This window comes from Anabrus simplex, chromosome 1 (assembly GCF_040414725.1).
Source record: "Anabrus simplex isolate iqAnaSimp1 chromosome 1, ASM4041472v1, whole genome shotgun sequence".
In the NCBI taxonomy this organism is placed as follows: Eukaryota; Metazoa; Arthropoda; class Insecta; order Orthoptera; family Tettigoniidae; genus Anabrus; species Anabrus simplex.
In genome coordinates, this window is record NC_090265.1 from 1,518,905,357 (window position 1) to 1,518,928,499 (window position 23,143).

Below are 23,143 nucleotides of genomic sequence, written 5' to 3' on the forward strand. Positions count from 1 at the left end.
TATGTTTTTCGTCCTATTGAAAAGTACTACATAGCAGAAAGTTTCAGAGAATATAATTTCCGATCATTTGTTTTATTCACTTTTACCGTTCCGACTATGATGAGTGGTATTTCAGAGTTGGAAGAAAACTAAATGTGAAGGCCTACAATATCGAAAACGCATAACATTGATCAACAATAACATTACGTTGACCATTGTTTGTTGTGATGTTATTTGTCTCTTATGCTGCCTCTCAGCTACGATAGATGGGATTACTGCTGCGTACCAACTGACTGACCGTACTGACTGAATGTTGGTGGGAAATAGCTGGGGAGTTAGAAAACTTTCTTCTTTAGGATGCCATTCCTCTGGTTCATACGTTTTCTGATACAGCTGGTACGTAACACACTGGTTCTTCATAATATTCCAGTTATTCGATCCCTACTCTGACGCTCTGTTTTGGTTGAGCAGTGTGCATAGTTAAGGCAGAGGCTGACTTAGAAGAAGAAGAAGAAGAAGAAGAAGAAGAAGTAGCAGTATGGCCTGGTCTAGAATAACAATATAGGCCTATTTCAAATTATAGCACCACAATTCACTGAATAACTCAAAATTCAACCCTGAAAAGAGCCATTTCTTAAGAAAAGCTTCTTCACCTTCACTTTCCTACATTCATTTAATTCCAAATTATCAGTGAAGAGAGGGTTTCTCCTCTGGCTTGGAGAAAAAATTTGCCTCCATGTTAAGTAGATTTTTCCGCCGCCAGTGTAGTGAATAGATATTTTCTGACTCATCGGATACTCCGAGGAAACATCAGTAACAGGGTATATTTTTTACCCTGGGAGTCTCCACTATTCGACCCCCCCCCCCCCCCCGCCGAAAAAAGACGAAGAGTGTTCACGAATCACGGCTGTCTGCAGCTTTGTCATTCCGGCTTTGGAACTTTGGACTGTTAGATCGGCAGTGTAGTCCTGTTCGTTAAAAGTGAGAAAATGTATGGTGTTTCATTTGATCGAGTATTCCATATGAAAGCATTGCTTTTAATCACGCCATTCCTCCTGACGTCATAATGAAAATCCGTATGTAAAGTCCGGGAATAAGTCGCTGCAATCTAGGCCATAAATAATCTTTTCAGGCTGAGAGAAATGGTAGTTTAGGGGAAGGCCTAAAATTTACTTCACCGAGCTCAATAGTTGCAGTCGCTTCAGTACGGCCAGTATCCAGTAATCGGGAGATTGTAGGTTCGAGCCCCACTGTCGGCAGCCCTAAGGCTGTTTTTCCGTGGTTTCCCATTTTCACACCAGGCAAATGCTGAGGCTGTACCTTAATTAAGGCCATGGACGCTTCCTTCTCATTCCTAGACCTTTCCTATTCCATCGTCGCCATAAGACCTATCTGTGTCGGTGCGACGTAAAGCAAAAAAGAATTATATATATATTAATTCTCAAATATTTGTTAATGGTGGTCCTATCTTAATGAAAATCAGTACGTACAGTCCGGGAATAAGTCGCTACAATGTAGGCCATAAATAATCTTATTCACGCCGAGAGAAATTATAGTTTAGCGGAAGGCCTAACATTTTATTCTCAAATTTTGATATTATTTGTGCTATATTAATGAAAATTGGTATGCAAAGTCGGGGAATAAGTCGCTACAATCTAGGCCATGAATAATTTTATTCACGCTGAGTGAAATGGCAGTTTAAGGGAAGGCCTAAAGTTGAATAATCAAATATTTGTGTTATCAGTAGTCCTATTGACAAATAGTATGTAACTAAATTATATATTAAATTTCCGATCATTTATGTCTTATACATTTTTATGTACCGGCGATATTAATGAACTTGGATTTTTTTTTTTTTTGCTATGTCCATTTCAGTGCTGCCACGAGAAAATCGGTTAACAGAATTTAATTTCCTCGACCTTACATACCGATTATTGTTTGCATGAAGGTGGTATACCAAATGATTGGAGAATTGCTATAGTAGCCACTATGTATGTATGAAGGAAAGGGTGATGGACATACAGCTGAAAATTACGGGCCAGTAAGTGTGACATGCATTGCATACAGTCTACGCTATAATTAATTTTATATGTCGCCCTAATATTAGAGTCGAAAGGAAACAATGTGAAGGCCTACAATACAGTTTTAATAACATTGATCAACAATAACATTACACTGACCATTGTTTGATGCGATGTGCTTTGTGTCTCTGTTGCCGCTCATCTCCAATAGATGGGATTACTGCTGTTACCCAGTTTTGTAAAATTTGCTCTACACCGCGCCGACACAGATAGCTTTGGGAAGGCATACTTTCTGAATGATTGAAACTGTCTTTACGCTGGTCTTTTTTCAAACCAACTATACTTTACGGGAATGAAAGTTGGGTGGACTTGCGATATCTTATTCATAAATTAGAAGTAACAGACATTAAAGTCGCGAGAATTTTCACTGGGGTAAACTGGTGGGAACATTGGTAGGAGGGTACTCTGAATGAGGAGTTAAAGGCTAGGAATGAATTATATTGATAAAACTGTGTGCATAAGCCAGCTTCGGTATTGGGGTCACGTGAGGCGAATGGAGGTTAGGTTACCTAGTAGAATAATGGGCTGTCATGGAGGGTATGACTATGGTTACTCTGTTTCTAATGAAAGATACTAGGTATAAAACTAAACAAGACCACAGAACTAATTGTAAATAGAGGATTGTGGCATAATTTTGTAAATTCAGAGGCTTGCAAACTGAACGCTGAAAGGCATAACAGTCTATAATGAAGATAGAATGTATGTAAAATATAATGTTCAATAAGCAGCGTATTGCACAGTTTTTGCAAGTCATTGAAATTTCTGTAAGGTCAGTGAAAACTGCTACTGCATCCTATGTCTACTGTTATATTAATGCTGCCCCTGCCCTTCTTACCCCCTACATTTCCCTCAGAAATCAGTCTGGGATATCCATAAATGTGTCCTGTTAATCCTTTGGTCAAAGGTTGCCAAATCTTTCACCAACTTAATACAGTATATTGAAGTTTTTGTCTAAAATCCAGTACCAACTTATAACAAAATGGTAGTTGGTAATAGTTATAAGTATCGGAGAAGTGTTTTATTGAGTTTATTTTCAATAATTGGTTGTATTAATTAAACAGTATTTCAGGCAAAACCTGTCTGGTGCTATGTCGAGACTGTGTTCTAGAGTTAGAGTGAATAGTGGTTACCTGATTTATAAACTGTATTAGATATGAAATGCAAAGCATGCTAGCTGGTTCTAATAGATGTGAACAATGAAATGAGAGTGCTGGTGAGGAAATAATGCAATATTAGAATCAAACATTATATATATCCTGTGTATATATATTGGCTTAGTTTTGGGAAGATCATATCAAGTGAATGGATCTTCAGAGAGAGCTACCTATGCTATTACTCGTTTACTATTGGAGAAGTGTCAAACCTAAGGGAATCTTAAGGAATTGGTATAAAGGAGGATTTTGTAACTCCTGGAAGTGATTTTTTAATATTTTTTTTTATAGGACTTCTTTCTCTAAATGTTACAAATTGTTACAAAATATTGTTCATATAAAACAGCTACATTCCAATTTGAATGTATGAATGTAAATATATTTTCCTGTTGCAGATCCATTACGACCTCGGGGATTTCGATGCCCACTTGTCTTGCCATGTGGGCATTCTGTATGTGAACAGTGTGTCAGAAGTTCACTACAGAGTTCTAATGGTGTTGTGTGTGCAGTATGTGGGAGCAAGGCTCCATTCTCTCAAGCAGAAATCATGAAGAAAGATATTCCAATCAACATGTACCTATTGGGCTGCTTTGTTGACAACTTTTCCACCAAACAAACAGTAGACACCAGGATTGTATTCCAACCAGCTGGAATGAACTTACAAACCTTGAAGAAAGGAAAGGGACATGGAACGAAACCTGGTGGGTAGCTTTGTTCCTTTGGTTTTGTTCCTGAATTATAGGATGTTAAAACATTAATCGGAATCAAACTTAATTCATTATTAGTTTTTTTTTTTTTTTTAGCATTTGTAATTCTTGTGATATGTTTATGCTATTATATCGTACACCAGTATGTATCAGTTCTGCATGCTTACAATAAGCTTTCACATGGAGTGTGGAATATTAGTTAATGCATATAGGAGTGCCAGTTGTCTCCCACCAGCTAAATGTAACAAATATTACTGAATGTGTTCATCCTGGGAAAAGAACAATTCATTTTTATGGAAAATTTTAAATTAAAGTTGGAAAAAATGAAAATGAAATTGTCCAGGATGTAATTTAACTGATGGACGATAACATTATCTTCAAGGTGTAAGCTTTTAGGTTTTTCTGACTGAGTAAAAAGTTGCTTAATATCAATCAATCAATACTGATCTGCATTTCGAGCAGTCACCCAGGTGGCAGATTCCCTATCTGTTGTTTTCCCAGCCTTTTCCTAAATGACACTGAATTTATTAATGATTAAACCACTGCTGGGCCCAATGCCACCAATGCCATTGTCCGAGTGAGTAGGGCCTGAAAATAAAACAAAGTGTTATAAGGTACTTTCTGGATTAAAAGGATAATCTCATAATCTCCAGATCTTTCTGAAGTAGACACCTTTCACACCATTTGTTTTTATCTGCATGCAAGCCGTCCAGTCATGCACAGAAGGTTCCCCAACACGTGTCCTGGTGGAGTGGTGTTTCTTGAAATGTGTTTCTGCCGGGGGGGTACCAAATTGTCGCAAGACACTTCTAGATTAATAATTTGTCATTGTTTCTGCAACGATATACAGGATGTTATGGGGGATATATTTCAGTTATTCACACAATTCACATGATAAAGCAGATTTTGCAATATTTTGTGAGTTCATTTTTCTAAAATATGGTACTTTAATTTCCTAGGAAGCCGTATATTGGTTAGAAAGAGCATTTGAAAAATTTTGCGTTTATCACTGTTATCAAAATATAAGACCCGTATGTATGTCACTATTTCCTCAAACCTGATATGACCGGGCGAGTTGGTCGTGCGGTTCGGAGAGCGCAGCTGGGAGCTCACATCCGGGAGATAGTGGGTTCGAACCACACTGTCGGCAGCCCTGAAGATGGTTTTCCGTGGTTTCCCATTTTCACACCAGGCGAATGCTGGGGCTGTACCTTAATTAAGGCCACGGCCGCTTCCTTCCCATTCCTAGGCCTCTCCTGTCCCGTCGTCACCATAAGACCTATCTGTGTCAGTGTGATGTAAAGCAAATAGCAAACCTGATATGTGTCATTAAGTGTTGTAGTGTGATGCAACTGGGTAGGTATTCAGAGTTCCTGTCCAAATCTAAGTATTGTGGAATTGCTGCTAAGTTTGTGAATGATGACGTTTGTCCAAATATTTTGGAGCTTATTGTGATTAACCTTCCGATAGGCGGGCCCTCTAAAAGTTCATGAACGGTTGTGTGTATGTGAGAGATACTTACCTAGATTTATTTCATTGCTGGCCATAAAAATGGTAGGTTTAAAATGTCTGACTACATTTTTATATACAACAGTGCGCATAATGTTTTCAAATGTTACATATTAATGGCTGATTCCAGAGAATAGTCCACCCAAGTAGGAAAAAGTAAAGTTTAAAATTAATCTCGACAATTTGTTTGTATGATTGATAAACATGATTTTTTATTAATTTTATGATATGTATTAATTTATTGATGTCTTTCAGTTCTTAATTACGTGCTTAATTAAACTTTTATGTAGAGGCTGAATTCATTTGATTGTTATCAGTAATTTTAAGAATTTCTCTTTATTATTGCGCCTTTCCTGCAACCAGGGCGGGTCACGAAGAAATCCAGATAGTAGACTTAGGGTTGATTGCCTTTCAAAGTTTCCTTTTTAACATGGATCCGTGAAAGTTGCGAAAACTTTCTATCTTACGGATAAGTCATCCGCCGCAAACACTAATGGTCGTCTCCATCGTTCCAATTATCAATTATATTGAGAGATAATTCCTAATCTATCTTGAATTAAGAAATGTATATCTTACACATGTAATGCTTACGCTAGAGCAGGGCCTCTCAAACGCCCAAAATCTCATTCATGCAAACCTAGGCGCAGAGATTCCGTGCACTGTGTATCGGTCCGACTCGGCTCAAGTCGGCTTGACTCGGATGGTGTAGTGTACTGAGAGCGACGAAGCATTCAGTGATAGACAGCTTGTTTATCAGTAAAATAGATAAGTGCAAGACAACAACATAATAATAGAGCAACCTGTTTCGAAGAAGCAAAGACTTCCGAAAATCGAACTGGGTACTTGCGTATTTTTCCTAAGTCGTGATGATAAAGCCAAATGCTTACTCGGTTGGGCAATAATTACGTTATCAAAAAGATCTATTTTTCAATACAAAGGCTTTGCTCGAATTCTACGAGAATTTGTCGAAGGAAGAATTTCCTACACTGCATCGAGAAGCACATGCATATGTGAAAGTTTTTTCTGTTTTGACTTGTACGAAAAGTAGGTTGCGTGTGAGTATTTTTGATTGTAATGTAAAGAACGCTCTCAGAATTGCTGTCAGCTGATCCCTTCTTCCAGACATTACTGGTATAATTGCAAAGAAATAGGGAAAAAGAGCTAGAGAAGATAAATTGTATGATCAAACTAAGCTGAAAGAAGAGTTTTTAACACTGGTAATACTGTCCCATACAACAGAGTGTCTCCGCACACCGCATATAAACATTTCGCAGTGAGGGGAGTGTGAAAAAGGCGGAGACAGGCCAAACAGGCAAGACAGATGTAGGGAAAGAGGAGTGGATGTTTGTGTTCTGGTCAACCTACCGAAGTCGTGTCCTGCACCTTGTGCTGTGCAGTGCACTGGCGCATGCACCCTGAGTGGCCCTGTGCTAGAGTATAAATATAAATACAAATATATATTGTTATCACAACTATTTATTCAAATTCTGAGAAAATTGAGAAAAAGGAAATATAGTTAAAATAAAATTATCATATTTAAACATTCATTAATTTTCATTGTAGTGCTTGGGGTCCTTGATTGAATTGTAATAATAATTATCTACCACAAGAAAAATAAAATAATTACCGGTATGTAAAACGTTCATTATTGAAATGAAATCAATCACACATCATCTTCTCATTATCTATACAAAAGAAATTGTTCATAAATTCCAATCAAAGTTTCTCAAATTATTTATAGATCATCTGAGGAAATGTAATATCTCAGCATAGTCTTTTTACTTCTAATCATTTATTTATTTATTTAGTTAGTTATTTAGGATGAGAATTAGATTTTCTATTTTGGGATTATGCTTTAGGATGCATCAGTAAAAAGGTAAGTACCATGTCAACCATAATATGCACCAATGTCTACATTAATATCTAACATCACTAGTCAGCTCAAATATATCATTCATCTTATTAATCTTACAAATTAGTTTAATCATGTAAATGTATGTGATGAAACATGTTGTCAGATAGCTAATCGAATTCCAACACATTACCTAGTGTCATTTGCTAAACTAGGTGTAGAATATTATTCATGAAGACTAATTAATTTTACCTACTGGAATATTCTATATGAAGAAATTATACTACTTGTGCATAGGGTTCAGTGAGTGCCATGTACTTCAACATATACTCCACTACAGTAGAGCTGTATTTTACTTTTAATCAATATCCTACTCAACTTTCCCTACAGTGAATTATTTCAGTGATTTACTAGTGCCATGACTTATTATAAACTTCACCATATGTCTTCATTCATGTTGGATATGGAATACCTGTCAGTGATTATACACCATGGTATCAAGTATATTACTGATCCTGGATTGCATCAATACTCTTCTCTTTATCTTCATAATTAATCATTCCCTTCCTTACCGACGAAACGATACATATCACATTTATTTATCCTTCCTTGTATTCATTTAATATTCTAACATTTTCTTCATATATTATCATTTCTCTTCCAAATAATTCTTAACTATACCTTAATTTGACTCTTTTATTTTCACCTAGTGTTTAACAGTGATACGCTTGAGACATTTTAACCATTCGAAAGTGATCAAGTCTTTAAACATTTATTGTCTTCACTTTCATTTTATACTTTGACCAACAAGTACATAACTTGTTTATATTCTTTTAAGCATTGTATTTTTACTTCATTTTAATGTCACTTATTACTTTTTGCTTGTTGCTATACGTCGCACCAACACAGATAGGTCTTATGGCGACGATGAGACAGGAAAGGGCTAGGAGTGGGAAGCGGCCGTGGCCTTAATTAAGGTACAGCCCCAGCATTTGCCTGGTGTGAAAATGGGAAACCATGGAAAACCATCTTCAGGGCTGCCGATAGTGGGGTTCGAACCTACTATCTCCCGAATTCTGGATACTGGCCGCACTTAAGCGACTGCAGCTATCGAGTTCGGCCACTTATTACTAAGGGTCTATTATATGTATTATATATATTATATGTATTACATAATTGTATATCTTTGTTCGTACAACCTGTTTCAGCTGATGATGGTGTCCATAGACACCAAAACTGAATAAAAAATGTGATTATATTAACAACACATTATGTATTGAAAAAAGGGGATCAATCAAAATTTCCCTCTATTGTATGTTATCTCCTTTCAATATGGGCCAGATATGAAGTTTTTAATGTTGAATTCTCTATTATTCATTCACTTGATTAATCCATTTCTTCTCAAATAATCTCATTACCATTTTATATTACTCTCATCTATATATATATAAAATAAGAGTTTTGTCTGTACATTGCTCAGAATTTGAAAAGAATCGTATTTCTGTATTGATCATGTCCACAATAACAAGAAAATGCAGTTTTTACTTTTCCGTAATTTCTGTCTGTATGTATGTATGTATGTACATGCATCACAAGAAAACGGCTGGAGAGAATTTAATAAAAATTGGTATGTAGAGTGGGGGGGGGGGGTGAGCCGCATCAACCTAGGCTATAAATTATTTTATTCATGCTGAGTGAAATGGTAGTTTAGGGTAAGGCCTAAAATTCAATTCTCAAATATTTGTTATTGGTGGTCATATCGATAAATACTACATAACTTAAGTTATATAGAATTAAATTCTTGATCATTTACGTCTTATGCATTTTTATCGTACCGGCTATGATAACACAGATATTCATGAATTTGGATTTTTGTTGCTAAGTCCATATCAACGCCGAGCCCCGACAAAATGGGTAAACAGAATTTAATGAAAATTGGTATATAGAGTCGAGGAATAAGAAACTACAATTTAAGGTATAAACAATGTTATTCAACCTGAGTTAAATGGTAGTTTAGGGAAAGGCACCTAAAATTTAATTTTTAAATACCTATGTTCTTGGTCCTATGGAAAAGTACTACATAACAAAAGTTATAGAATAGAGAATATAATTTCCTATCATTTATGTTTTATTCAGTTTTACCGTACCGACTATGATAAGAGTGGTATTTCAGAACCGGAAGATGATTAATAATGTAAAAGCCTACAATATCGAAAGCAAGTAAAATAGATCAACAATAACATTACACTGACCGTTGTTTGTTGTAATGTTCTTTGTCTCTTATGCTGACATTCAACTCTGATAGATAGGATTACTGCTGCGTAGCAAGTATAACAGCCTAACTGAATATTGACGGGAAATAGCTGAGGAGTTAGATAACTTTCTTCTTTAGCATGCCAATCTTCAGGTTGATACATTTTCTGATACTGCTGGTACGTATCACACTGATTCATCATAGTATGCCAGCTATTCGATACCTACTCTGACGCGCTGTTTTGAATGAGCAGTGTACGCACTTAAGTCAGAGGCTCAGGTAGTAGTAGTAGTAGTAGTAGTAGTAGTATGAACTGGTCTGGAATTACAATTTAGCCCTATTCCAAATTATAGTGCCACAATTCACTAAATAACTCAAAATTCAACCCTGAAAGAGCCGTTTCTTTGGTAAAGCTTCTTCCTCTTCACTTTCATTAAATCCACATTAATTTTATTCCAAATTAGCAGCGAAGATGTGGTTTCTTCTCTGGCTTGGAGGAAAAATTGCCTCCACGTTAGATAGTTCTTTCCCCCGCAGTGTAGTGAATTGAGATTTTCCGACTCATCGGGTACTCCCAGGAAACAGATAAATATAGGGCATAGTTTTTGCCCTGGGACTATCCACTATTTCAACCCCCCTCCTGCCGAAAAAAGGATGAAGATTGTTCACTTATCACGAATGTCTGCGTCTTCGTCATTCCAGCTCTGTAGCTTTGGACTGTTAGTTCGGCAGCATAGTACTGTTCGTTAAAAGTGAGACAATGTGTGGTTTTTCATTTGATCGAGTATTTCGTATGAAGGCATTGCTTTTAATCATGCCATTCCTACCGACGTCATTGTAATGACCCATGTTCGTTTCAGTTGGGAAAACCACTAAGGGAGACTTTGTGAGAATCTATACAGGCAGGCAGAGAGTGAGTGTCTGCCATTATAATGAAAACTTCCCAACCTGATTGTGACTGACGGTAGGCAAGCTGGCCTACCATTACAATGAAAATTTCCTAACCCAGTCTTCATATGAAGAAATACGTTGGTGACTTGCCAGTCATTTTATTCAACATTTTATGCAACTTAATACAATCTTGCTCACAACGTTTACACTACCTAACCTAGAATTCTGTATAAAATTTAGAATTCCGTTGTGAAGCACGGGTACATCAGCTAGTATCCCTATATAATTCTATTCTGATTTTATATGGCATTGTTTAATCTTCATACTACAAGATATAACCATCACTCACTTTTAACCTTAACTATTCTACCGATATGGATCTCATAATTCATATATAATAACCTCTTCACATGCTTAAATATCACTGGTATGGCACTTACGTATTGTTCACTTCACATTTCCTAGTCAAGGATTGGTTATGTTATTCAGGTGACTACCTATTATCCCTGTATTCTGACACTAACATATCTGAGCTAATTTGAAGATCACAACGTTTAACCATCTGTTCACCATCAAATATTAACGATTATATTACAATTTGCAAGATTTATCTAACTGCGCTAAGAAATTAGACTTAGGCCTATCTTTTTCCGTCAGCTCCACTGGGATTGAATTAGTTGCTCCGGGAGATCTGTGGTTCGAGCTCAGCAATTACATCCTCTCACTGGACATCAAGATGCTCTGGGATAGGTGAGGTTCTTTTGCCGTCACCTCAGCTCAGCCTCCTCTGGACATCTCGCCATCGTCTTCGTAGAGCGTCACGAGAGCCATGTCTTACGCAAATGTGATAGGAAATAAACAAATATGAAGTTGGTTGCGTCATAATACGAAATTCATAGCCTTCTAACATTCTAGCTTCAATGTGCATTCTGTCATTTTAACTCTAGTTGTAATAGCGTTTGTAGACTATTAAAGTGTCTTCCCCGGTCTCCGATATCTGTATTAGGCTGATTCCAGAGAATTGTCAACCCGAGAAGGAAAAAAAAGTAAAGTTTAAAATAGAACTCAACAATTGGTTGTTATGATAGATAAAACATTAAATTTTATTAATTTTATGATATATATGTATACATTTCTGCCTGCTATCATTTCTTGATGGATACAGTACTTTTGCATCCATCTCTTGGCACAGGCCAGAGTAAAGTGTAGCTTCCACCGAAGTCCAAGTCAACATCATGGCTGTGACAATATGGAAGCTGCTGGTGTATGGGTAGTGCTGAGTAATGACATTCAGAGCACGACTAGTGCTTCTGAGTGTTATGAAAGGTGCTGCTCACAGGGTCAGACATGCTGCAATAGTACTTTCTGACCCAGTGAGGAAAGCAATGGCAAACTACCTCACTCCTCATCTTGCCTAGTATGCCTCATTTTGGTGCTGCCATTGGTTTTTGGGGTTTCCTTATGACCCCACAACCTTTGGTGGTGCTATTTGAGGATCCAACCAGCCTCTGGGCTGTTGACCAGACAGACAGACATGTATTCATTACTGTTTATTATGATCAAATGGTATAAAAATAATTATGGTAAATGTTTATTCTAATGCTCTTTCTCTTCATAGTAAAGTACTTATTTAGGTTATTAACAGTTTATATAAGGTATAATAAGGCAACAAATTTATTGCTGCAGGCCGTGTAAACATGCGACGAAAAAGGTATAAAAGTTTCTGTAGACGAAAAGTGCGTGGCTCAGTTTGAATAAAATTTGGTATGCAAAGCCAGTACTGTACACCCTTTCAAACTGCTATATCATTTGTGTAAAATTTCAAATGGATTCATACGAAGCTGATAGTAAAATACGTCACGTGTTTACGACGTTTTCGCGAGTGGGCAGCTGGGGAGATCTCCGTCGCATGGAGCCATGTGTACAGGAATGCTGGAGACTAAATTGAGTGATACCAGTGGCAAAGTGATGATGAAAATCATGCATCTCGAATTCAAGAATCTGGCACAGTTAAAGTAGTAAAATCGTGTCCCTTGTTTATGAAGCACAACATTTATTAAAAGAATGCAAAGCAAAATGTTCGATGTGCAGAAAAAACAAACGACTGGAAATTCTATGACTTTGCAAGTGGATTTTGCAGAGAATTTCACTATTCTTCCACAAGATGAAATTCAGAGTTGTTATTGGCATCACCAACAAATTACGATATTTACTGCTGTTGCGTGGTTTACGGGAGGAAATCATGCTTCATATGCGATTGTCTGACCATATGGAGCATGACAAATATGCCACGCACTAATTTTTAAGCAGAATATTAACAGACATCAAGGAAATACGACCAGAAATCACAAATGTGTTTATCTTCTCGGGCGGGGCGGTGAGTCAGTTCAAGCAAAGGTTCATGTTCGCAAACCTAACGTTTTTTAAGGAAACTTTTGGAATGAATGTAACTTGGAATTTTTTTTTTCGCCTGGTCACTGAAAGATGCTGTTGACGGTACACTAAAACGTAATTTGACTGTTGCTCTACGTGCAAAGAGAGACCTTATAAATGTGCACAATGTCGTGAAAGTAGCGAAAAGAAATTTGACAAACACTTCTGAAAAGTCGCTTCGCCGATGTCTGTGCAGTACCAGGAACACATGATATTCACTGTGGAGCCATTAAAAAAATACATAGTTCAGAGATGAAAATTTTATTACTTTTATTCAGAAACAACTACCACACACTCTCTACATCCAGACTACAAGATCGAAGCAGATGACAAAAATCCTCGCCGTGATACGACTTTTGAAGTGGGAGACTTCATTCTTGGAAAATACAGCGAAAAGAAACATTCCAAGTATTATGTTTGTACCATAAGTGATGGTGATGTTTATTTTGTGACCAATTTTGCAAGTGCAACAATGATGCTAAACTGTTTTGTGACGAAAGACGAGTGCTTTTTAAATGAAAGTGAAATTGAAAGAAAATACCGGTGCCTCGTTTTACTTGTGGGAAATGGTATTTTGATGGGTCTATACCAGGAGCAGAATGAACATAAATTGATTTCATTTTATTTTTTTTCTGATCAAGCTTTCATTCAAACTGTAGGCTACATACCAGTAAACGTTGAATGTCCAGATATTTTTAAATATTTTAGTTCATTTTACATTCACTATTATTAGTGTTAAATAAATGTGTGACAATTCATAAAAACACTACTTAGGCCACATGTCCGTACCAGTATCTATAGTTATATATCTTCTTATTATTGGGAGGAAGGAAGCTTGTAGTTTTATGTAACCGATAATCACACTATCATAAGCGACAGAATTTCATATTTTGCGTGAAATCCGAACCACCGGACGTGACTTTCACGTCGAATCACAGATGCATTAATCGGGACTCGAACCAGTCCGTCTTGATGGTTGCAAGCAGTTTGACCGCTGCACCATCACACCCCTTATTTATTATTACTTGCTGCGATATTAAATATACATGTTATCATTCAGTGATCGTATTTGATGCGGAGTTAAAGATTTTTTAGCCACTCATGCCATGTCGCCATAGCGCAGATTCGAGTGTGTAATCCTGTGACGCTGTCAAGTAAACACGCGACGATCGTTTTTAAATATATTACGCAACTTACACATTTGGGTTTTTTTTCACAAAATGTATATTTGTCCTTCTTGTAAACAATATATTAACATTACTAATAAAAGTGACCACAATTCGCAGAATTCAGGAAAAATGTAAAGGTATGCGAAGTTAAAAGTCCGTCCCATGTAAACACCGATCACTACATTTAAAAGTTTATTAAAGCGCACACATCAGGTTTATAACAATGAAATTTGTGGGGGTTATTAAGTATCATCTAGACTTCACTATGCATAAATCTCAATTTGTTTAGGTGGTAAGCTTCATATCTATGTTAAAAAGAGATGTACAAATTTAAACACGCAACGCCTGGAATTGGCCATTAGTTATTTTATGGGTTAATTTAGCTATTCCTCCGTATCCTCGAGATTTTCTTACTTGTAATCATGTCAATGGTTATCCCTTACCGTCTTGTTAATCCAATGTATGAAATTCTTTTTAATTTTCTTCTTGTGTCGGAGATTTATCTACGGTTTCCATAATTGTGTTCTCCAATAAGTATATATATTCTGCCGATCTTCTTCCTTGAATGTTTTTCTAAGTCTTGAAATATTGTATGCGTTAGTTATCTCCAGATCAACAAGACTGTTTCTCAAGCTTGCTGTTCCAGTTTTCCATTTTTCAATAGTAGTATCCTAAAAATTCTGAATTCTTTCTTTGTCTCAATCACTGCCACCTTGATCTTTTCTACTCATTGTATCTCATTGATATAGATGACTGAGTTTATGCATCATATTTAACTTAAATCTTGGTAATTGCGTCCATTTTAGGTCCATTAAATTATCATTTTTTGACAGTGAAATGGCACATTGTTCTCCCTAAGTTGATTTAAATATACTGCTTGCGATATATTTACATATTTTATCTCGATTTAAATGACTGCTGTCTTAAATTACTGTCCTCTCTTTATCTTCACCGGAACGTGTGTGCCTTCTCATATCTTTTTCTTAAATATATGTTCCTTTATATAAGCCGTATTTTATCTATTGTGGTACCGTCTTTGTTTCTAGTATTCATTTTCACTACCAGAACTGTCTTCTATATATAATTTCTTAGTCCTCATGATATAGCTTTAAATTTGCCGCATTATGTATACTTTTATGTGTACCATTCATGTTTTCAATCTCATATGCATTATTACAAAAAGTTTTTTTAATTATAAATGGCCCATCAAACAGTTGCATAAATTCTGAGAATATTTTAGCTGACATATTAAAAATTATCGCTTTTCTGATCAGCACAAGATCACCTTCTTTCAGTGGTGGATGGAATTTTTTTATGTTGGACTCTTCTCCTTCTCCGAGACTGCCTACACATCCATTTTCTAACCATCTGATTTATTTCCCAAGACTCGATTTGTGCTATAATCCAACTTGAAATTTTGCTATATTCTTTGTCTCTAACATTTCCTACCTCTTCTTATATCCAGAAATTGGCTTAAATTGTTTTTTTTTTTTTTGTAAATTATCATCATTTGCCTCTAATCTATGATGAAAGATTGAGCAGTCGAGTTTAATCCCTGTCCTTCCTGTTCCTTTCTTTTGTATCTCTGCAACTCAAGACTCTCCGCTCCTTCGATGTCTCCATTCACATCCTGATCCTTGATTGCGCGTTCCCATTTGTCTTTATTTTGGGTCGCTTTTTTCAGATCCTGAATTTATCTTCTATTCCTATATTCTCTATCCTGATCATTCCCATCTTCTCTTCCTTCGTATCCTGGCTTTCTTCTATAATTGGATCCATCCCTGTTTCGGTGATAAGGTATAAATCTATTATTTCCATTGTACCTTTCACAACCATGGTTACCTCTTCTACACTTACATCCGTCTCCTTCTGTCCTTCCTTCTCATTGAGTCCACTCTATTCTTCTAGAGCTTTGTTTCTTTCCTCTTTGCTCACTTGGTATATTTTTATCAGAGTTCTCCCGAGTTAAAATATTTGTTTCTTTATTATTTACGTTTCGCACCACTCTGTCTGACATACAGTGGTCATATCTGTCTTAAAATGTTTTCCATTTAATCGCTGTCTCTACATTTGCGGCTGCCAGTAACCTTTGTGCGTCTGGTAGAAATTTGTTTCTGGATGGTCTTTGCCTCCAACTCACTAGGAGCTGTATCTAAATCTTAGAAACGATGAAACTGATATGCAAAATAGTTACTGAATCTAGTTTGTCCATTTAATGCATATCTTTTAGAATACAATTCAAGTCTCAGATTTTATTGCACTTCAGAATTCCAAAATCTCCTTTAAAATGCTGTTTTAAAATCGTCATATTCATGGAAACTATTTGAATGCTTGAAACCACAAATTAGGGTTTGAATCTAAATGTTTTTCTATTGCTCTCAGCCTTTCATCTTCGGGGATTTTATTCTCCTTGAAATAATCTTCCATTTCTCTTAGAAATCTCTTCGGAGATATACTTGCTGAATTATTTGTGTTTTGGTCTGCCGTCACAGGTCTTAATAGTATTGATTATAGCTGGGCTTCCATTACTATTTCCCATTCTCATTTCACCATTACTCGGGTTAGTTTGGGCTGTCATTGTAGGTGTTGTTTCTCTTTCATTTATGTGCAATTCCATTGCCCTTTGCCTTTCATTATAACTATACATCAGACTGTCATTTGTGTTTTGTTTCGTATATCCTGTATCTCTTTCTGGATTTGCCTAATTCCTTCCTCTGTTCTATTTATCCTCTTATTAGCCTCTACCTTATTCTGTTCAATGTCCTTCATAATATCTAAATTGTCTCCGATCTGATCTCGGGCTACTGTAAAACTCACTTCCATTGTTTTATTCGCCAATTCAATTCCCTCATTCATCTTATATATTTTTTCTTGACATTGTCCCCATTTTTCTTTTGAATGAATGTTCAAAGCACCGCCGTCTCAATCCTATCAACTGCCTGCTCTATGCTATGCGGTTAACATGCTTCTCAGCGAGCTCTTAGTGTCACAAACCTCCCCTAGGGGCGCCAGCTAACCCACCCAAGTTATCTCCGTACCTACGTTGTTGTGTTCCCACGCATTTGGATCGAGCAATTTATGTGTGTGTCTGTGGTTCTAAAATGATGTATTGTTGTGTTCCTCTCTGTATATCATAGCAAGAAATCCAAATTCTTCAGGTGTGAGGATTCCTGAAATCTCTCCAAATAAAGAACTTTGGGAAAATTGGCTTAACGGTATAAAGGCAAGGATCAACCAAGGGTAATCAATGTATTCCATCTGATTATTCTGGTGTTTGTAGCCTGAATTTTAGAGATGGAGGTAAAGGATAAAACTAAAATAACAATATATTGAAGCCAGGGAGCGCGCCTAGTCTTCGAATTATCCCTATTACCTTCAAACCAGAGAAATAGCTTCACAAAAGACCAGACAGCGACAAGATATGTCTCCGGAAGAAATCTATGATGAAAGTTCTTCAACCACAGGAAATACCGGATGACGAGTACGAAATCCATGTGAACAGTGATGTCTCAAGCCAAGTCAGTATTCCAACGAGTAAGAATGACATCAGTGATCAGAAAATCAGACATTAGAGGCTCCGATCGAGAATTCTGAGACTGCGATAACAGCTGATGAGTAACTATAATGTAGTTAAGACTACAGAGGAAATTTGAAGACAACCCAGAAATTGATCGTCTGAATAAAGTAACAGAAGCAGCTAAATATAATGAAAAATAAAGACCGTTTATCTTTAAAATTAAATCCAAAATTTTTGCAAGACAAAATCTGCGCGGTCAGAACAAATCACACGGTGGCGTGGGGAATAGTATCCCAAACGGTTACGAATATGGCAGGACTCCTGGTCTGGTGTCATCTCTGTCACAAAGTACTCTGGACAGGTAGCCTAAATGGAAAATGTTGATAGTTTTTGTCAGGATTTCCCAATTAGTGAAGGAAAGACTTGGGGCCAAATTCATAGTGAGCTCTTATACGTAAGTGGAACCCTTAAGTAATAAGGGATCGCTTATAATAAGTATTCACTTATGAGTTTACATTTCATAGACAGCACTTACAGAGCACACTTACTGATACAGTTAGTATTCACTGGAGATGTGGCAATGCTGTATATTATGCCAATGCTTCCTGGATCGTGTAGTTCTGGCTACCGAATAGTTGGATGATCCTGATCTATTGTGTTTTGTTTATCGAAGGATATCGCGCGACCGCGCACAAAATTTTTGAGGTTAAAAGATCGTCTATATCAGGGCCTCTCAAACGCCCAAAATCTCACGCGTGCAGAGCGAGGCGCAAGAGCTCCGTGCACTGTGCATCGCTGCCGCTCGGCATGGCTCGGATCAACGCTTCGTCTCTGGGCTACTCGGCTAAGCTCGGCTCAACTCGCCTATACTCGGCTCAAGTCAGCCCGGATTTGGAGCGCTACGGCGCAAGTGGGGCAGAGGGAGACAGGCGGAGCGAGCGAGACAGGCGTGAGGAAAGAGAGAGTAAGCGCTATTGCTCCAAATCGAGGAGTGGGGGGTCTGCACTTTGGTCAACCAAGCCAAGTCGTCTTTTGCACCGTGCACCCTGAGAGGCCCTGGTCTATATTGTATTTGGTTATCAGAATGGATAAAAAAAAAACCAGCGAGCTGAGACGACACCTGCAAGAACTTGTGTCGAAGTCCATGCACATAATATAGAACAAGTAGATCGACGCAGTTTCTCATCAGAATATGAATGACGTGGGAAAAACTTTTTGTGGACAATGCAAACTACGAAAATGCCCAGAGTCTAATTTTCTTCTTGAGATATGTTTATAGTTATCCAGGTACTCAAGCCTATACAAATATTCATCCAAATGTAGAATATCTAGCCTTACAACTCTCTTAATGATTTGACAAATATACCCGTAGCCGTTACATTGTAATAGGCCTAATTACTTCGCCAATAAAACGTAAATAGTATGGTTTGATGTGTGATGCCAGAAACTTCTGATATAATCCGGCAAACAATTGGTTGACTAACCTGATATAATTAGCACACATCAACCTTAAAATAAATGGTAGTAGTGCAACACATTTTTTTCTTCTTATAACTTAACTCGGTATAGTTCTTTTCTATTCCATAGGTCTACAGTCTTGATAACTTATCGACTTGTAACACGTTTCCAATTAAGCAAAATACTGGTAATGATGACGGTGATGTTGATAATAATAACAATAATAACCTGAAATTAAGAGGTGGCATAAAATCTCAAAACAATATCTTCGTTAATGGTGGGATAGTGAGTCCTCTAGTAGAGGGTATGTTCTCTCTCTCAATCAAAGGAACAAGAATATTAATAACTGTCACTTTACTAACACAAAACTTTCTTTAAATTGTTGATCACATTACATTTTGACAGGATTTTCTATCTACTGTGTGTACGGAAAGTATTCTGTGAATGAAATGCAACATGTTCAGCAAAATCATCCTCCATCTTGCTGCAACATAAGTGAGTCACTTAAGTGTGTGTGGGAGGTCCACTTATAGCAATAAGTGGGACACTTAAGTAGGTAATATGAAATGAAACCTGGCTTATAAGGGGCACTTCTGTATAAGTGGTGTCTATGAATTCGGCCCTTAGAGCTGAATGTAAAACTCGCAGACCATCCGAGAGGAATGTAACAGTGATTGCTGATTAAATGGCTAATTAGGTACGGCTCCTCTACAACCAAACCAGTGACAAGTTCGTTTGCATGTTCAGTGTTGAAGGTGGGTACAGCACAAGTATTGGAAAATCTGCTCTCGCGAATGAGCGGTTCCGTTTACTTGTAAACGGACATGCAAAAACGTCCCTATTTCTGCTGCCTACTTCCTCGTTAAAGGTTTAGAAGTCTCCGATCTATTCCTTTTCAGAATTAATTAATGCCGTTGACTGACAATCATAGAAGCAATGTTTAACCCTTTGTTGCCTGACGGTACTTTAAAGTACCATCTCATATTTCATGGCTTTGGAATTATTCGGTAAATCCTACCCTTGTATTTTCCTCATGGTACTTTCAAGTAACTAATTCTTGAAACAGAGATTTCATTTTTGATGTTGGCATTGATGAAAAACGCGGGAGATCGTTTTATTCTTAGGAGTGTAGTCATAGTGTTACCACTGTAAACAAATGACATTTTGATAGATTATTTCTTTGCTCCTATTGTTACATTCGACCTGCAAGTGATCTTAGTACATGTAAGTATGCTTCTATAATGCAATAAAATACTAAAATTGATGAAATTTGCAATTGGTGCAGATATATAGCTAGTAAATGGCAAGGTACTTAGAAGTACAGTCAGGCCATATGGAGGGTCTCATGTTATCATATCCAAAACCGAAAGTAGTGCTTTCCTGCGATGGACATCAGTGTTTTTCTATGGAAAGACAGTAAAGGTGTGCTTAGCATCTAATTTCCATGGAACAGAAGCCAGAACTTTCTAGGAAACAGGATGATGGAAGTCGTGTTACTGTTAATTGCCCGGTTGTTGTGCAAGACTGCAATGCACACATTGGTGGAATGGACCGTGCTTACAGACTTCGAGGCGTATATGGTTTAGGCTGTCGATCCAAAAATGGTGGCATAGATTATTTTGGGGAATGATTGAGATAGCATTTGTCAATGCCTACATCATATCCTGTAATCAGCATGAAAAAATCCCTCTAATGGCATTCCGGCATAATGTGGCCCTAGGACTGGTGAACAAGAAAGAAATTCCTCTTCCAGAAAAACTTTCACGTGATATGAGGTCACCAAAGTCACCAGAGCAAACTTGTCTACCAAAAAGGAGGAAATCAGAATATTCTGTGCCCAGTGATGTCAGACTAAGTAATCGTGGAAATCATTTTGTTGTTTTTGTGTTTTCGAGAAAGAAGGTGCAGTCAAGACCGCATTCAAATTTTACTACATGTAGTGTTTTTCTTTGCTGCAATGAAAAAAAGAACTGCTTTGCAGAGTATCATAATGTGTCAGCTGTATAGGATGTATGCAAGATGTTCTACATATGAACAATAATATTAGGAAACTTCACTCTTATTACACATATTTGCTTTAAATTTTGCTTTTACATTTTTGTAACAGTTTTAGGTATGAAAAACATGTTCTACTAATATTTTGAGACACTAAATGTGATATAATTTCAAAATGTGAACATTCTTATCTACCCAAATATGAAGCCTCCTATATGCCTGACGGTACTTAGAAGTACCAGGCCCCAAAAGCATACCAAAGATTATTATTTGAAAGTATTAGAATTTACTATTTGAACATATTCCATTAGAATAAGGTGAAAAAATCAGGTATACTTATTATTTTTCACTATTCAGGCAACAAAGGGTTAAATATTTTGGAGAGGGAAAAGTGAGAACCTGTGCGAATCATCCATGTGATCCTAGTCGTAAACTTTTTTAAGTTTTCACCTACCATTTGATAAATGTGAGGTCCCTGTTTCTAGACAGTGAAATGACAGCAATTGCATCATCACCTCCAAATAATGTGAAAGAAATGTATCACCTCCTGAGAGACTTCACATCCAAGCCTGTTCGGTGCTACGAATAAACAGAGGAATTAGGAAAAGATTAATGTTCTGCTGTAAATATATTTCCCCAGTGGTCACTGCTGCTATTCGCTTCATAAAAGAAAAACCATTCCTGTTTATAAACACATGTTTAGACTTTTCTTACGTGGAATCGACGGTGCGCTTCATGGAATGAATTTACAAATTTTTCACATTCCACAAAGTTATTGACAGAACTCAGCATATTCAGCAAAACAATCCAGATTGTGTGCATTTTTATTCACCAACAGGTAATATACTTACAATGGTTGATGATTTTATCGTGTACGTTAAAATAAATTCATTTGGAATCAAAACGTGGAAAACTGAATTGTCTGACTGAGAAAGCAGATGTTGTCTCACTAACTGTGAAATCTATGGTGGAATGTGCGTGTTATCTGTTACAAAATCGGTTATTTTTTGTTCTCAATAAATGATTTTCTGGAGACTCAATAGAATCTCTGTTTGGTGCAGTGAGATTGGGTGGTGGATGTAATGCCATGACGGACGCACGCACTGCATTATGTGCTATACAACGTATCCTGAAGTCTGGTCATGAATGAAGGATCAACGAAATAGCGATAGAAAATTTTTTGCGTCCACTGCTGGTAAATAAAAGTAAGAAAAGTAGCTGCGTTAATCATGTCGAGAAAATTCCGAACTTTGTATGTACCATGCAGCATGGGATGATCTTAATATATATATATACTGTAACTGGTAAGATTTTATATATTTTACGTTTCTGTATCATAAGTCGAACTCAAATGTGAAGTGTTAGTTTCTGTATGTGCATTATCTTCTCAATTAGTAACATGTTAAGGATTATTTTTCATTTTATATTGGTGTTTCAGATGAACCCTCATTTAACCAACGTGTGCTCTGGGTGCGGTAAGTGCTGCCATCTGCAATGATGCTGTAGACTGAATTCTCGCGGCACAGAGCAGGCAGTATATAGAGATTGAGACGGCGGTGGTTCACAGTGATCTGGCCTCACGGGAGCGATAACCTACAGCTATTTCTCGACCATCTCAACTCCATACACGTAAATATTCAGTTCACCATGGAAATAGAAGTAGACGGAAAACTACCGTTCCTGGATGTGCTAGTAATACGTAATCCCAATGGGACGCTGAGTCGCGCAGTATACAGGAAACCCACTCACACAGACAGGTACCTACACGCCTCGTCTCATCATCACCCATCACAAAAGCAGGCTGTCCTAACATCACTAGTGAACAGGGCCATAGCGATATCTGACGCAGAGCACCTCGAGGAAGAGAAAGAACACCTCACGGAAACCCTTAGGAAAAATGGCTACTCGCTCAATAACATCCGACGAGCCCTTAAAAAATCAGAAGCGAACAAAGAAAAGGCCTCCGCAGGAGAAAACAACGGGAAGGAAGAACTGACCTGCCAGAAAACAGCGATACTGACATACATTAAAAATACAGACAGGATCGGCAAGATACTGGACAAATACGACATTAAAACTATCTATAAACCTCACTGTAAGCTAGCCCGTTATCTACCACCAGTAAAAGACACAATAGAATTACAGGC

General features: G+C 37.2%; 1 protein-coding gene across 2 annotated transcripts in view; it reads left to right on the plus strand.

Moving 5' to 3' along the window:
• The window catches only part of qin, an 870,645-nt gene that overhangs the window by 15,366 nt on the left and 832,136 nt on the right, over positions 1-23,143 (plus strand). For both annotated transcript variants that reach the window (XM_067138014.2, XM_067138015.2), the window contains exon 2: positions 3,607-3,912. In XM_067138014.2, the coding sequence (XP_066994115.1) occupies positions 3,607-3,912 (306 nt within the window). The remainder of the gene's footprint in view (positions 1-3,606; positions 3,913-23,143) is intronic.